The sequence below is a fragment of the Lampris incognitus genome, chromosome 11 (genome assembly GCF_029633865.1).
Source record: "Lampris incognitus isolate fLamInc1 chromosome 11, fLamInc1.hap2, whole genome shotgun sequence".
Classification (NCBI taxonomy): domain Eukaryota; kingdom Metazoa; phylum Chordata; class Actinopteri; order Lampriformes; family Lampridae; genus Lampris; species Lampris incognitus.
The window spans coordinates 55875943-55892862 of NC_079221.1; the positions used below are offsets into that span (position 1 = coordinate 55875943).

The window sequence follows — 16920 nt, forward strand, 5'->3', positions numbered from 1 at the left end:
CATTAATGAGTACATGATAATGACTAATTAAGAGCCAATGTGTTGCTAATTTGCATGCTAATAAGCACCTAATTAATGGGGACTACGTTCCCCATACTAAAGTGCTACCAAGTAATCTTGTAATTATTGCAAGATACGACTGCGTCATCTTGGCAAAGGGTGCACTGCAGAGCTAGCTGGCGAGAAGCTGCGGAAACGGCTGACACAACTTCTGGATGTAAATGTGATGAGATCATGATGCAGAACATGAGAGACTCTGGTGTTTACAAACAACAGACTCGTTGGAGAGTGTAATAGTCTTACTTGCACATACAGGTGATCGTAAAGTAGCCTAGTACACTGTGGCGAATTCGAGGGACAACGCAACCACAGGAATTGCCGCGGCCGGGACGCGAACCCGTATCGCCCGCACCGCAGGAGGCATCGCTAACCGCTCGACTAAAGGGTCAGACCCGCGAGCCAGCGGCCAGCGCGTTGCAGCGATGGCGAGCCGCGGCCTGGTGAGGCCAGCACGCACCGCTCTCTCCCTCGCGAGCGGCACGCTCCGCGTCCTTCTGTCACGCGCTCGTCTGAGGAGCCGGCTCGGGAACAACATGTTGACAAATCAAGGCGTCTTAACACAGCAGTTGCTGTGGCATCTTCAATGCAAGAGTCCAATTAAAAAGGGGACTCGCTTGTGAAACGTTATATTATCCGAACTGCCACTTTGTTTCAACCCTGTGCGGTTAGAGCGCTGGGGGGCGCCGCAACGCAACATTTTACCTGGCCATTCCGACGCAGTTGGGTGGCTTCCTGGTCTACATAAGATGGCCGCCAAGTCGCCCATGCCGGCTTCACTTCATATCGCCAGTTGCTCGACCCAGTCTTTTTTTTTTTAGATCAGCGGTTAAAACCCTATAATAGGCACTTTGTTTTATGTAACCATAGCAACACGCTGATTTAGCAGCACGTGCGCCGAACGTTCAACTTTAGTGTAACCGAGCACATTTCCGCGCGCTGCGGGATTCGATCCGATGTGTACTGCGTCACGAGGTGACACCGCTAACCGCTAGACTACAGGGGGCCGGCCCCCTGGCGGTCGGCCAGAGTCTTTTTGTAGGTTACATTAGCTTAGTGGGTAACTTAAGTATTTTATCACTAAAGTAGCGGTACTTTGACTGTACTGGGAAGTTTTAGTACTGTAAACTACTGTAACCGGTTATTTTCTTGCCCGGTGCGGGATTCGATACGGGGTGTACTGCACCACAAGGCGACACCACTAACCGCTCGGCTAAAGGGTCAGACTCGTTAGCTAGGGGCTAACGTGTCTTATTAGTAGTTTACACTACTAATAACACTAATTACTAATTACACTACTGTCTTATTAGTAGTTTACACTTATTAGTAGTTTACACTTATTAGTGTAAACTACACAGTTTACACTTATTAGTAGTTTACACTTATTAGTGTAAACTACTAATAAGACACATTAGCCCCTAGCTAACGGGTCTGACCCTTTAGCCGAGCGGTTAGTGGTGTCGCCTTGTGGTGCACTACACTCCGTATCGAATCCCGCCCCGGGCAAGAAAATAACCGGTTACAGTACTCTCTCCACCTCCTCCTCCTCCTGAGTTCCAGCTCCTTCCTTTCTTTCCAGGTGTCAGCTTGTGTGCCCACACCGCCGTCAGCCTCCATCTAGCAGGGATGAGCTCGGAGCCGGAGGTTTTCTCGGTTCACATGAATGGGCAGGTGTTGCTGCAGACCGGCCATAAAGTGTCCTCCGTCGGGCTGATCAGCGGCACCACAGCCACGGCCAGCGTGACAGCCATTCACCCGGGTCGCTGGCTGCTCTCCTCGCAGGTCGGCGGGCACCTGCAAGGCAAGTGTGTTTCACGTCTCTGTTACCCCGCACCGGGCGCGTTTCCGGGGCGGATTAGACGATTTGAAGGAATAATCCAGATTTTTTGACGTCCGTCTGTTTCACACTCGCTCGCGGGTTATTCCGAATCACGTGACCGTTTCCACTGACAACGACCGGCTCCGCCAAGCTGGAGGACGGCTGGATAGCGACACTGTTCACACTGACGTCCTCACTTCCGGTCTGTTTACGAGGACGAATTTTTAGGCGAAAATCGGACAAACGCGCGGAAATGAAACATCGCAGCTGTGATCCACTCTTCGGTGAACAGTGTTGGACAAAGTGCTGGCCTAGCGGCGCACTGGACCACATCCGAACCAGGGGAACAGCGCAGCTGAGAAACATGGAAGTGCGGTGGCTGATCTGTATGAGTCAACCCCTGCAACATCCCGCCATGCTGACTGTTCAGGAGAAACATGGAAGTGCGGTAGCTGATCGGTATGAGTCAACCCCTGCAACATCCCGCCACGCTGACTGTTCAGGAGAAACATGGAAGTGCGGTGGCTGATCTGTATGAGTCAACCCCTGCAACATCCCGCCACGCTGACTGTTCAGGAGAAACATGGAAGTGCGGTGGCTGATCTGTATGAGTCAACCCCTGCAACATCCCGCCACGCTGACTGTTCAGGAGAAACATGGAAGTGCGGTGGCTGATCGGTATGAGTCAACCCCTGCAACACCCCGCCACGCTGACTGTTCAGGAGAAACATGGAAGTGCGGTGGCTGATCTGTATGAGTCAACCCCTGCAACATCCCGCCACGCTGACTGTTCAGGAGAAACATGGAAGTGCGGTGGCTGTTCGGTATGAGTCCACCCCTGCAACATCCCGCCACGCTGACTGTTCAGGAGAAACATGGAAGTGCGGTGGCTGATCTGTATGAGTCAACCCCTGCAACATCCCGCCACGCTGACTGTTCAGGAGAAACATGGAAGTGCGGTGGCTGATCTGTATGAGTCAACCCCTGCAACATCCCGCCACGCTGACTGTTCAGGAGAAACATGGAAGTGCGGTGGCTGTTCGGTATGAGTCAACCCCTGCAACATCCCGCCACGCTGACTGTTCAGGAGAAACATGGAAGTGCGGTGGCTGTTCGGTATGAGTCAACCCCTGCAACATCCCGCCACGCTGACTGTTCAGAAGAAACATGGAAGTGCGGTGGCTGATCTGTATGAGTCAACCCCTGCAACATCCCGCCACGCTGACTGTTCAGGAAACGTTCAGCATCGCGCTGAGACCGCAACACGGCATCCTGTGCGTCGGCGCCGTTTCCTCCAACATGGCGGATGTGTTGCCGTCACGTGATATGTGACGTAATACGAGCTTAACCCACAGGTATGTATGTAACAGACAGGTGACGTTACAGTGGAGACAGTTCAAGCTATCCGTTTAGATAGGACAATTGACGATGCAAGCCCACGTGACACAATGCTGTCAGTAAAGGCGGACGGTTGAAGTTTTGTTGTCAGCAAATCGTAAAGAAAATCCACCGGTCACGTGTCCGGATTCAGACGGGCGCAGACTGTGATGCTACTGAACAGGGACGACATGCTAATAATCTCTGAGGTGCTGAACAACACAGGCAGAAACACCGGTGAAGTGGACACAGACTGCTGGGAACCGGATGTCCTCTGGAGACAACTATCACTTCCTGTCGTGTGACGTTCCCTGAATAGGAAATGTCAATGAAAGTTGGTTTCAAAACTTGATATGGATGACTGACTGTTTTTAAAAAATAGAGGTCTAGGGGCGTCCGGGTGGCGTGGTGGTCTATTCCATTGCCTACCAGCACGGGGATCGCCGGTTCGAATCCCCATGTTACCTCCGGCTTAGTCGGGCGTCCCTACAGACACAATTGGCCGTGTCTGCGGGTGGGAAGCCGGATGTGGGTATGTGTCCTGGTCGCTGCTCTAGCGCCTCCTCTGGTCGTTCGAGGGGAACTGGGGTGATCCTCCCACGCGCTACGTCCCCCTGGTGAAACTCCTCACTGTCAGGTGAAAAGAAGCGGCTGGTGACTCCACATGTATCACAGGAGGCATGTGGTAGTCTGCAGCCCTCCTCGGATCGACAGAGGAGGTGCAACAGCGACCGGGACGGCTCGGAAGAGTGGGGTAATTTGCCTGATACAATTGAGGAGAAAAAGTAGAAAAACCACGCCCCCTCCCCCTCAAAGAAATAAAGTATGGCCTTGTTGGTCAACAACTTGTTGCACTGCCCAACAGCGTTTCCAAGATGGCAGCTGGGTGGCACGGCTTCTCTCGGGGTCAAAGGTGCACAGGGTTTTCATTGCTTTATTGTTAAATTCTGCTGCTGTTTGCTTTGTTGTATCGTGACTTCAGTAATCTCTTTTAGGCTGTAATGTAAGAAGTAACCCTATAGGGACTACTACTACTACTACTACTACTTTCGGCTGCTCCCGTTAGGGGGCGCCACAGCGGATCATCCGTTTCCATCTCTTCCTGTCCTCTGTGTCTTCCTCTGTCACGCCAGCCACCTGCATGTCCTCCCTCACCACCTCCATAAACCTCCTCTTTGGCCTTCCTCTTCTCCTCTTCCCTGGCAGCTCCATATTCAGCATCCTTCTCCCAGTATACCCAGCATCTCTCCTCCACACATGTCCACACCATCTCCATCTTGTCTCTCTTGCTTTGTCTCCAAACCGTCCAACCTGAGCTGTCCCTCTAATATACTCCTTCCTAATCCTGTCCTTCTTCATCACTCCCAGTGAAAATCTTATCATCTTCATCTCTGCCACCTCCACCTCCACCTCCTGTCTTTTCATCAGTACCACTGTCTCCAGACCATACAACATAGCTGGTCTCACTACCATCTTGTAAACCTTCCCTTTAACTCTTGCTGGTACCCTTCTGTCACAAATCACTCCTGACACTCTTCTCCACCCACTCCACCCAGCCTGCACTCTCTTCTCCACCTCTCTCCTGCACCCCCCGTTACTTTGGACAGTTGACCCCAAATATTTAAACTCGTACGCCTTCTTCACCTCTACTCCTTGCATCCTCAGCATTCCACTGTCCTCCCTCTCATTCTCGCATAGGTATTCTGTCTTGCTCCTACTGACTTTCATTCCTCTTCCCTCCAGTGCATACATGTTTAAAATGACCTCTCGAATTCACTATGATAGACTGCTGTAACATCTTGTTAGCTATGTCTGAATGTTGTTGTTGTTTTTTTTACACTGAACCAGGTTTGTGGATTTGCCCTCCATTTCTTCCCTTGAACTGTAGACAACAAGCGATAGCTGTGTCCAGTATGAAAAAAGGATGGACGACTGAGAAAAAGAAACCTACCTATGGACTTTATGAGCAGTGACTATAAAATGGAGACAGACTTCAAAAAGTCTGAACCATTCCTTTAAGAGTTGACAATGAGGTCTGATGCACATAAAAGTGATGTCTACTGTATCTGATGCTAAGCCAAAGGATTTGAAAAAAGTCACATGTATCGCAGTAGGGATCGACCTTCACATCTTCGGTCATGCCGCAAAGGTAAAATTGATTTTTTTTCTTCCATTGTAGCTGGCATGTACGGTTTTGTGGATGTAAAGAAGTGTGAAGGCTGTGATGCACCCAAGCGTAGGCTGACCATGCAGCAGAAACACGAATGCAAGGAATGGACCTACTACATTGCTGCTGAGGAGATCATCTGGAACTATGCACCCCTCATGCCGCCGTTCATTGACAAGTAATCAGCTGTCACAGATACAGATACAAGTTTAGTCAGTCTTAAAGCCATTTTTTACAACCTGGCTCTTATTTCCATGGGTTTTTTTCCGTCATACGTTTCAGTTCTGATTTCATCTTCCTCGCCGACTTCATTCAGTAGATCTTGGACATGGACCACCGCTGGACGCAGTTTTACAACGGTGTCTTATGAGACAACTGAACAGTGTCAGACATGTTTCAGCAAGCCCAGTTAAACCAGTTATCTAGACCGCGTGTCAGGAAGTGAAGGTTAAAAGTTACGATGCGAGCTGTCCAATGTGATCAATGGTGTGTGACACTGCTAATCTACTTCCTGGTTCAACCTGCAGGAAGTAGCAGCCGATACTTACCCTAGGTAGTAGTAACATCCATAAACTAGCCACTTGGACCTTCTGGCAAGTATATGGTCCTTGGTGCTGACTTGTTAAAGTTTCCCCAGTCCGTCGTTTTTTGGGGTCCCATGAAACGAGAACATCACCACCAGCCTGAACCCAACATAATCTCATATACTTGCGCTTGCGAACTTCGAAGGTCTTTTGTTGCATGCTCTGCGCTCGCTCTATGTTGCAAAGGACCTGCCAAAAAATACAAATAAACACATAACAGTATACCCAATAATTAATGCTTACTGAAAATGAACATGGAATTGTCTGGCGACTTCTCTTCAGTACAAATAGTTTCAATGAGAAGTTTCATCTCATTGACTTTGGTGGCGAATGCCATCTTCTGGGTCAGCAACCTAAACCCATCTCCCATGGGTCAGGCATTCATCGCTTCTGGCAGACGCGGGTGTCGATGGAGAAGGAAGAAGTAGGGACTGTGCTGAGCGGACTTCTGATCACGAGGAAGCTCCCCATTCAGCTAGGCCATTCCAGCTAGGCCATTCAGCTAGGCCATTCCAGCTAGGCCATTCCAGCTAGGCCATTCCAGCTAGGCCATTCAGCTAGGCCATTCAGCTAGGCCATTCCAGCTAGGCCATTCCAGCTAGGCCAGCACAATAGAGAAGTCATAGGTAACGGACAGTCGTGGACCCAGTCTGACTGACACACTAGGGGGGTTTGTTGTTTAAACACTCCTGCTCACTTGTCCCATGAGACGCCTCTGTGAAGCTGAGTCCAGCCGTGGTCCATGTCCAACATCTACAGAATGAAGCTGGTGATTAAAATGACATCATAACTCATATGATGGAATAAACCATGAAGACCCAGATTTTTAAAAAAAACCAACAGAATTATCCTACCATGCCATACTATGTACTTCTTCTAAAGGAGTACACATAAACGTAGTCTTTGACAATGTTTTGTCTTCATATTTGACAATGAAAAAAACTCAGCTAAACTCTCGCCTCCTTTTATAGGGACTACAAGTTACAATACCTGACTCAGGGCCCAACCCGTATCGGTGGGCAGTATAAGAAGGTGGTGTACACACAGTACACCAACGAGACGTTCACGAAGAGGAAGGAGGAGAAGCAGAGGAAAGCAGAGGTCGGCATCTTAGGTCCAGTGATTCGAGCTCAGATCAGAGATGTTGTGAAGGTAAGACCACGCTCAGCGCCAGGCTCCGGCTTAGACACAGGTCAGCATGTCAACGCGTGCCTCTGTTTTCAGACCGTTTTTTCTGCAGACATTCTCTCCCGGTTTGACAGGTGGTCTTTAAGAACATGGCCTCCAGGCCGTACAGCATCTATCCACATGGACTGACAATAGAGAAGTCAGAGGAGGGATTCAATTACCCGGCAGGAGGTACTGTCTCATTCTGTTAATGGTTTTCTGGTTAGACGCATTCAGCTTTTGCCTCAGCCAATCTAAGCAGATAGAGTAACGCAGAATGAAGTAATATTTGTATTTCGGTAGTTTACTCTGATAATGTACCTACTATCTGGACAACATGGGTTCAAGTCCCACATCTTTTCCCTCTCATTTATGTCTGCGTTTACTGTACATCAACTTAATAAATACTTGGATGAGGGCGTCCGGGTGGTGTAGCGGTCTATTCCGTTGCCTACCAACACGGGGATCACCGGTTCGCACCCCCCGTTTTGCCTCCGGCTTGGTCAGGCCTCCCTACAGACACAATTGTCCGTGTCTGCGGGTGGGAAGCCGGATGTGGGTATGTGTCCTGGTCGCTGCACTAGCGCCTCCTCTGGTCAGGAGGGGAGGGGGAACTGGGGGGAACAGCGTGATCCTCCCACGCGCTACGTCCCCCTGGTGAAACTCCTCACTGTCAGGTGAAAAGAAGCGGCTGGTGACTCCACATGAATTGGAGGAGGCATGTGGTAGTCGCCACATGAGGGGGGCAGAGATTGGGATGGCTTGGAAGAGTGGGGTGATTGGCCAAGTACAATTGGGGGGAAAAGGGGGGAAATAAATAGATACTTGGGTGAAGTGGATTAACCATGCCCATTCAAATATGTGAGAGACAGCAGTGGAGACTAAAACTGGGACGTTTCTCCGCTTGTTCCCAGGAAACCACACTCACGCTGTGCAGCCGGGCCAGACACACACCTACACATGGAAAGTGAACGAAGTGGACGAGCCTATGGACGGAGATTCTCGGTGTCTGACACGTCTGTACCACAGCGCGGTGGACACGACCCGCGACATCGCCTCAGGACTGGTTGGACCGCTCCTCATCTGCAAAACCCAGTCCCTCAGCGTCAGGAATGTGCAGGTAACTCACCTCACCGGTGTTCGATGGCTGTAACCAGGCTTACAACCAGCAACGCACTGACTGCTGCAGAACATTCCAGTATTCCCAATACAAATGTCCTTAAAAGTAAACTCTGTAATGTGGGAAATTACCCACCTCTATGCAATGTCACCCCTTTGGGTTGTGGTGTGGGTTGAATTTGATATTGGGAGAAGGGAGAGGTCAGGGTAGTCTGTGAAGGAGTGTGAGCCGTTGGGGACAAACTTGCTGTTATGGCGGAGTCAAGCATCCACATTTACGGTGTGCTCACAACAACACCAAATTGGCAGAGCACCAATCAGGGATAAGTGATGCAACAAGCTGTGTGCAAGTCTTGTGTGAGTGAGCCCATGACCTCACTTGTCGTGAGATTCATATCGGCCAGGCTTTCTAAAGACGCAGAGCTCTCGCACTGGAAAAGGGATTCAGCAGTGATGCTCCCCTTGCAATAGCTTCACTGTGTAAGTAGTGTTTTTGTCATTTCCGCTAGGTCTTCCGTTGCAGGTATCTGTAGGTAGTGAATTGGGGATAGGAAGTAAACCTCCACCCTGCAGCTACACTCCACCGAAAGGAGAAAAAAAATCACAAAAGTGGGCGTCTGGGTAGCGAAGCGGTCTATTCCAACACAGGGATCCCGGTTCGAATCCCCCCCGTGTTACCTTCGGCTTGGTCGGGCGTCCCTACAGACACAATTGGCCGTGTCTGCAGGTGGGAAGCCGGATGTGGGTGGTGTGTCCTGGTCGCTGCACTAGCGTCTCTTCTGGTCGGCTGGGGCGCCTGTTCAGGGGGGAGGGGGAATAGCGGGATCCTCCCACGCAGGGTCCGAAATGAACTTTTTGGCTTACCGGCCAAGGGGACTGGTAGATGAACAAATCTACCGGCCCAGCATATTTACCGGCCAAAATAATTAGCAGCCTTTTTTGTGCCCTACGTATGTTTTCAGTGCATGTCAATGAGAGAATAAGGTATTGTGTTGAATAAAAGCTTCTAAAATGTGACAAGAGCAGATCTGAAGCAAACATATTTTTATGTAAAATTAGTCAATGGTTAAAAGATAAAATGTTACAAGTAGGATTTCATGTTTTATTTGCAGTATTATTATAATTACTCGAGGGCTCCACATGCCCGTCCCTAGTCCCAGACTACGTCTCACTCTACAGCAGCCACTCTCTTTGCGCCGTCCATGAAGTCTGGCCTCCTGCTCCTGACAGAGTCTTGGTGCCACAGATCAACAGCACTGGTTGGGTCATACTCCCTGATCTCGGGAGATGACAGCGGTACCATCAGTAGATCCCAGAGTGTGTCTGAGTTGGGGTTGGACCGCCAATCAGTTCTGTTTTTCTATACATTCATTTCTGATTCTCCCCTTTTCTCCAAATTTAGTGGTCAGTCGATCCCTATTTTAGTTCAAACACCCACCCTCGTACTGCATGCGCTCCCCAACTGCATCTCTCCGGCCGGCGGTCATGGAGACGCCTCGAGTCGAATCCAGACCGAACCACTGCTTTCTCCGACACCCCCAGAGACGCATTCATGTGACGAACACAAGCCGCCTCCGCCCCCCTCCTGAAGACAACGTTGCCAATTACTGCTGCTGCTTCATCGAGTCCGGCCATAGCCGGGTCTGACGAGACCGGGGCGCGAACCCCGGTCCCCAGTGGGCAACTGCATCGACACAAAGCCGATGCCTAGACCGCTACACCACCGCGGACCCTGACCGCCAGTCGGTTTTAACCTGTTTCATGGTGCTGAAGCTAGCACACAGCTAACGTTAGTGCAAGCTAGGTGTTACATACTAGTACTAGCTGGCTAACGTTAGCTACAGCCAGCGCTTTGTTTACGCTGTAAAAGGATATTTTGAGATGACAACTAAATTCACTTACTCGCACATCCATTGGAAGTGGGAGAGTGGTCTGGCCTTCTTGCCAATGGCCTGCACAGTCCTAAACCTGTTCTGCATTCTCCTGCTGGTCTGCTCGGACATGGCTGTTAGCGCCTTTAGGGAGGATGCTGCGAGGACAGTCTCCGACTGAGCCTGAGAGGCCTTCATGCAGGTAATGTGACGTCTGGCGGTCTCATGGTCCCTGATGGTTTCTACCTTCATTATCTTGTTACCGATGGCAAATGAACTGCTGCGGGTTCTGGCCTCCTGGCGACAGACGGAGCAACTCCTTATCACGGCCTGTGCGTTATACTCCAGCCAGCCTCTCGCACCTCCTTTATCGCCATACCTCCACTTCTCACTAAACATTCTTTGTTTCGCTTTGGTGGTGACGGTGGCTTCTTCCTCCTCTTCGGGGCATGGTTGTCTTTCTGATGGTGGTTTTGCGCCTTCTAAATGTCGCCACATAACTGGTGTTGCTGGCTAACGTTAGCTAAAAGAATAGAGTAGGCCTGTACCGAGGCTGACGGTGCTGCTGTCGTTGTTCCTCTCTCGTGTGTGCGTCATGTTACCCGCCAGTAGCGCCTAGCTACATTCTAATGCACTCTGATTGGTTAGTTTCTGTTATTGCTGTTGCTATGTTATTGTTGTTGCTAAGGAGAGGGAGAGAGAGATGGGGGGGATTAAGTGGTTGGATTTCACTTTTTTTGTTACTCGCCATGTGGCTGATAGGCTTCTGAGATTTACTCGCCAGTCAGAAAATCTACTCGCATTTGGCGGGTGGCGAGTGTTGATTTCGGACCCTGCTCCCACGCGCTACGTCCCCCTGGTGAAACTCCTCACTGTCAGGTGAAAAGAAGCTGCTGGTGACTCCACATGTATGGGAGGAGGCATGTGGTAGTCTGCAGCCCTCCCCGGATCGGCAGAGGGGGTGGAGCAGCGACCTCGACGGCTCGGAAGAGTGGGGTAATTGGCCGGATACAATTGGGGAGAAAAAAGCAAAAACAAAACAAAAACACAACAGTAACACACAGCAAAATTCGAGAAGTAGCATAGAGGTCTACTTTGAAAGGTACAACCTGCAACTGTCCACCCACTTGTGTCGTTACTCTGGCTGGGGCTGGTAAACATTTGTTCCATTACTTGTGAATCAGAAAATCAGGAAATGTCACATCATACTCAATTCCTTTAGAGGCGTTCGGCTTCTAAAACAAATTCACAATGTTGAGCTGACGTTGAGATAAGTCTTGTATCTTTGTTGTCAGTACAGTGCTTACGTTGTCGCAGTACCTTTGAAATGAGGCAGTGTGTGAAGTTAAATTCACGAGTACAAAATGTTAACTTACTGAATGCTCATATCACCTTGTTTTTCTTTAATGAGTCCAACTGTTGCTTCTTTAGATGAGAGCAGACAAGGAGCAGCACGCGGTGTTTACAGTGTTCGATGAGAACAAGAGCTGGTACTTGGACCAGAATATTCGTTCTTACTGTGATCGAGCCAAAGTCAACAAGGCAGACCCACACTTTTATAAGTCCAATGTTATGCACAGTGAGTTTTACATTGTTATGCCATACTATCGCTATAGCATATGGAATAGAAATTAATTCGTGCATAATCTGAAAAGATATGATAAGCCAGTTCCATTTTATTGCCACTTAGATATTGCTTTTTACTTCACAGAAACACACAAACCAAACAAACCAACAACATTTTCTTATTTGTCCTTGCAGCAATTAATGGTTACGCATTTGAGAGTGGTCCGACCCTTGGCTTCTGCAATGGTGAGATTGCAACATGGCATGTATCGAGCATAGGAGCACTGGACAACATCCAGACGGTCACCTTCTACGGCCATGCTTTTGAAGTAAATGACCGCACTGAAGACTTTCTCAGCCTCTACCCTATGACTGGAGAGACCATCTTCATGGACATGGACAACATTGGTTGGTGTTAAACAGAGTTTGTCTTTATGAATGCCCGTGACAGGAACAAGTCAGAAACAAAGCCATGGTCACAACATGTCTGTAAACCTTGTCCGTGAGGAGTGCATCAGAAAGACAGTGTATTGGTTTTTATGGATGCAGTACATATTTTTACCCAGAGTACACTAGTGACGTTAAGTTTGTCTCTCTGTTTTTGAATCAGGCGTGTGGCTTTTGGCCTCGCTGAATACCCATGAGACCACCAAAGGGATGCGGGTGAAGTTCCGGGATGTTGAGTGTTTCCGCGACTTTCTGTACGAGTACTCCGACTACGAGAATTATGAGTTAAAAACGGACCTTTCCTTATGGACTCCTCCAAGCATTGATGAGCTCAAGAAGAAGGAGCAGGAGAAGAAGAAGGAAAAGCTAGTCACAGATAATACAGTGGAATTAGATTATTACACAGGTATGCTTGCAGACGAACTCGGCTTCAGGTCTTTTAGGAATTCAGCCGGAGGCTCGGACATGGAGGAATTGGACCTCTCTTTCCTCGATTACGATGCTGTGCCTGAAGGAGTCGTAAACACCACCTCTGATGTTAAGAGAAAAATGGGAAATAACACCATCGTTATGTCGAAAAATATAACCAACAATTCACAGTATAACACGACTACTGAGTTTGGAGGGTTTGGCTTCATCAGCAATGAAACCAGCTTTGAGTTAGAGGTAGAAAGTGGAAGGAACACAACCACTGGGGATGATTCCATGAGCACCACAACTGTTAAAAATCACACATTTTCCAATGAATTTGTTTCAGGTAATCTGTCGTCCTACAGTGGTAATTCTCAAGACAACAGCTCAGCAGAGCTTATATCCCCAGACAGCGTTGAGGAGGTGATCATCTACCTAAAGGATAACAAGACCGAGGTGATCAAAACCACCTCCCTCAACTCAGAGCAGCACAACTGGACTTACAAGGGAAGACACCAATCGGTCCCCATGGAAATGTCTGACCACATGATCAAATACATCGGAGATGATTCAACCCCTCGGTCAACCCCAATCCCAACAAAGAAACCCATCATCAAAAAGGTGAACCGCCGAATGCAGCCTAAGAAAGGCAAGTGTCTGAAAACCAAGAAGAGGAAGCAGTATAAGCCTCAGGTTAAGCGCGGCCATCCCATTTCTCCTGAAGTATCCGATCCGGGCATCTCTCCTCGTGGAGCGAGACCGGCCTCCTTTGCACTGCAACCTATCTCCAATGAGGAGGACCTGATCAACATGCCTGTGGTCATTGGTGTGCCACGGCCTGATTTCAGTGACTATGAGCTGTATGTTCCTGAAGACACCCTGCAACTAAGAGGCCTGGATCCAGATGTTGCCCAGGATGAGTATGAGTATATTAGCTACAATGATCCCTACAGCAACACAGACGACATCAAGACCTTCACCCTGGATGAGACCACAAAATATTACCTAAAACTGGCAGGAGACAATTACAGGATATACTTCATATCTGCAGAGGAGGTGACGTGGGACTACGCTGGGTATGGACAGAGGTAAGAACAGAGGAACAGTTGCTTGCAAAAGACCTTTACCATCAGACACTGCATCAGTAAGTAAAACTCAGGTTCAACCACGTTGTTTCGTTTGGCGGTGCAGAAGGTGCTGACCAGAGATGGACAAAGTACACAACTCGAGTCAAAGTATAGATCCTCCTGGTCAAATATTACTTCAATACAAGTGAAAGTTGTTCCGTCATTTGAGTTAAAGTACCGGAGCACTTGCTTTTAAAAATACTAAACTATTCAAAAGTACATTTTCTTTTTAATTTCAACGCATTGTTGTATTGTTGCCGCAATGCATTTACAGAACCTAATGACTCTGAAACAACCTACTGAATGCAGTGGCACTGCCTTGCTTGTGTAGCCTTGTTAGAAGTGATAGGGGTTATAGCTGCCTTTCCCCCCTCTTCTTTCCCTACTTATTTGGACTGGTTTTCATAGAGAAATGACTGGAGGTGAGGTTAAGCAGAGTATATAAGAGGACGTCACCGTGAGGTGTGGGGGCGTCTCCTGGGGTTTGGTAATGGCGGGAGGTTGCCTAAACGCCTCAGGATGCGCCACTTTGAGAACGCGGTGCAGGTTCCCACCGTTCCAGCTTTGAAGGACTTTGAAGAAAACCAAGTTTCTTTTATTTTTGAGGATCCATCCACCATCAACCTAAACTGAACAAATCTACCAAGACGTTGTCCGCCGCTTACGGAAGCCGAGACCCACGCGGCCGAGGCCTTGTCGGAGGGGCCTGCTAACTGCTAGCCTGCTACCTCGGTTAGGTAGCCCACCTCCGCTATCTCTCTCGTCCTGGAAACCAGTCCTCCTTCTTGTTTCTTCCTCGTTACCACCTTTTCTACACACTCCAGGTTAGGACTAGTGTTGCGAGTTTAACCCTTGACCCCTAGACCCGACTAGTCCGGAACAAACCTGCAGAATAAAAAGCTTGTAGAATGTGCTGCAAAGCCTAAAGAAATGCCTACAGAAACACTTGAATCGACAAAAGGACAGCGTGTCTTAATTTTCTTATTGAACAGAACAATAAAACAATTTAATTAAACAACCGACCTACCTTAAAATCCCAGTTACACACCTCTCGCTTCATAACTGCCCAACAGCAACACTGCTCGAACAATGAAGTATTGGTTAATTTGGAGATAACATCTGTCAAAAAAGCGCACTTCTGCTGTCAATGCAAACAATGTGTTGTGGCTGACTTCTACTGTACTTCTACTGTACTTCTACTGTACTGTCCATCTCACAGGCCTCTAGTGGTGACAGGTGAGACACGTCTCAGTCTGGCCAAACTAGTCAAACTTGAAGAAGTTCTTATTCAGCTTCAGTAGAAGCTGGTTTTCAAAGTTGTGTGAATTAATTCATCCCCTTCTTGGGCTGAAGATCAATCCAGCTGCACCAAAAAGCCTTTCACAGGCCGCAGGGCCCTTAGATTCTTTCCCTGTGCAACGTTTTCTCAAACTTTAGTTCCTATATTAGCATTTTAGATCCCATAGCCAGCCGACATGGAGGAGAAACTGGTCGTAGCTGTTACTGGCTTTCCTGTCCTGTACAGGGACGGTAGTAACACAAAGTAATGCATGATGCATACAGGCAGCTCTCCAACATGGTTGGGATGAGTGGTGAGGTGCCATCAAGTGAATGGCAAATTTAAGCAGATGTCAGGGATGCTAGCTAGCATTCCCCATGAACAGCACATATCCTATGTGAATGACTGTGAGTAGGACTTAGATTTTATTTATTTTTATTATAAGTAAATCAGCCAAAATTAAACCGTTCATACACCCCCCCCCCACCCGGCAGCGTTGTCTGCGCGCATGGATAGCGGCCACCGCGAATGTTACTCTGCGGTCCATGGTGAAAGGGTAGTGTGTGAAGCAAGACCCCAGCAGCTATAGGAACATACATTCCCTCCAAAACACACTGCTCAGCGGGAATGCACCCGATTTGTGGGTTCACGCATGCGCTGTTGGGCGATATATGAACAGGCCGGCCTTTAGGAACATACAAACACACAACTCCACGATGAATAGAGCAAAGACTATGTCAATATATAAGTAAATGTAATCTAGATTTGGGTGATTCTTCTAGTAAGGGATTTTTTCCTGTGCCCAGGGTTTATTTTCAAGGAATTTTTTTTTTGAAAAAAAAAAAGATTGTATTTGTTATAGTTAGGTTGTGTTAGCTATGAAAAAAAAGATGGGCGTCTCAGTGATGACATTTTAATACTTTCCCAGTATGTTGAAAATTCAAATGTGGCGGAATTTCAGTGTTTGGGGCCTGTCCCCTACCCAGACATTTTAACGTCCCCTCTATAATAAAGCCATAAAATGGTTAAATTCATCAACGCTTCACTTTGCGTTTTCTCGTCAGAATTTAAAAAGACACATTTCAGGTTCACGTGCTTTATATATGTGCAGTTAATAGTTAATATGGCTGTCCCTCATACGTCTGTCGTTACATCACACCCAACGTTTTAGAGCAACGACGCTTTGTCAAACAATAACGACGTGGTTGCCACGGAAACGAGAAGTGCCAGAGGCGCGTGAGCAGCACGCTACTAATTATTGTAGTTCAGAAATAAGAAAAGTCACTTAAGTCACCTATATCCATTGTACATCGTATGCTAGCTAACAAGCTAGCTTAGCAAGTCTAAAACTTGGCCAACTTTGTCTCCCCTCTTCTTTCATCGGCATCATCAGCTGATGTTGGCCGCCGAAAAACTTGCTCCACAAGTCGTTAAGCATGTTTTGGGTTTTTGGCACAAATGGGCAGTGGTTTACCAGGGCCTTCTGCCCGCAGTGCAGGAGGCCCGATACTAGAGTTCCCAGCATGCCTCTTGTTGACCTGAAGCTGCCGTGGGTCAGACGTATCGGCTCGTCCGCCAGCCACAGGTACCACACCGCTGCTGCCCAGTGTGGAGCAGGTCTGTTTAAAGGCCGCCTTCAGACGCCTTGTCACGGTGCCGTTATGGGGCCTTTTGTAGGTCCACAAGTGTCCCCCAATGGCCCACCGCGCCCAGGTAGCAACCGCCGCTGTTGGCCCGCGACTGCTTATTCTCCAGGTAAGCCTGCTTATTTGGCAGCTGTCCCCCATATTTGAGGGAGTGTTCCACCACCCGCCACCTGTGGATGCGCTCCACCGCAGCACTGCTCTGCCAGAAGACCTTTTTTCAAAAGTCAAAAAGGGCCCCAAATTGAAGAATCACCCATTTATAATATTTATTAGTATCTCCTGT

At 48.5% G+C, this 16920-nt stretch overlaps 1 protein-coding gene across 1 annotated transcript in view; it reads left to right on the plus strand.

Moving 5' to 3' along the window:
• The window catches only part of f5 (coagulation factor V), a 49560-nt gene that overhangs the window by 10470 nt on the left and 22170 nt on the right, over positions 1-16920 (plus strand). Inside the window, exons 6-13 of the mRNA XM_056289422.1 lie at positions 1637-1858; positions 5433-5598; positions 6976-7156; positions 7267-7363; positions 8086-8291; positions 11593-11740; positions 11923-12135; positions 12338-13673. Of these exons, the coding sequence (XP_056145397.1) occupies positions 1637-1858; positions 5433-5598; positions 6976-7156; positions 7267-7363; positions 8086-8291; positions 11593-11740; positions 11923-12135; positions 12338-13673 (2569 nt within the window). The remainder of the gene's footprint in view (positions 1-1636; positions 1859-5432; positions 5599-6975; positions 7157-7266; positions 7364-8085; positions 8292-11592; positions 11741-11922; positions 12136-12337; positions 13674-16920) is intronic.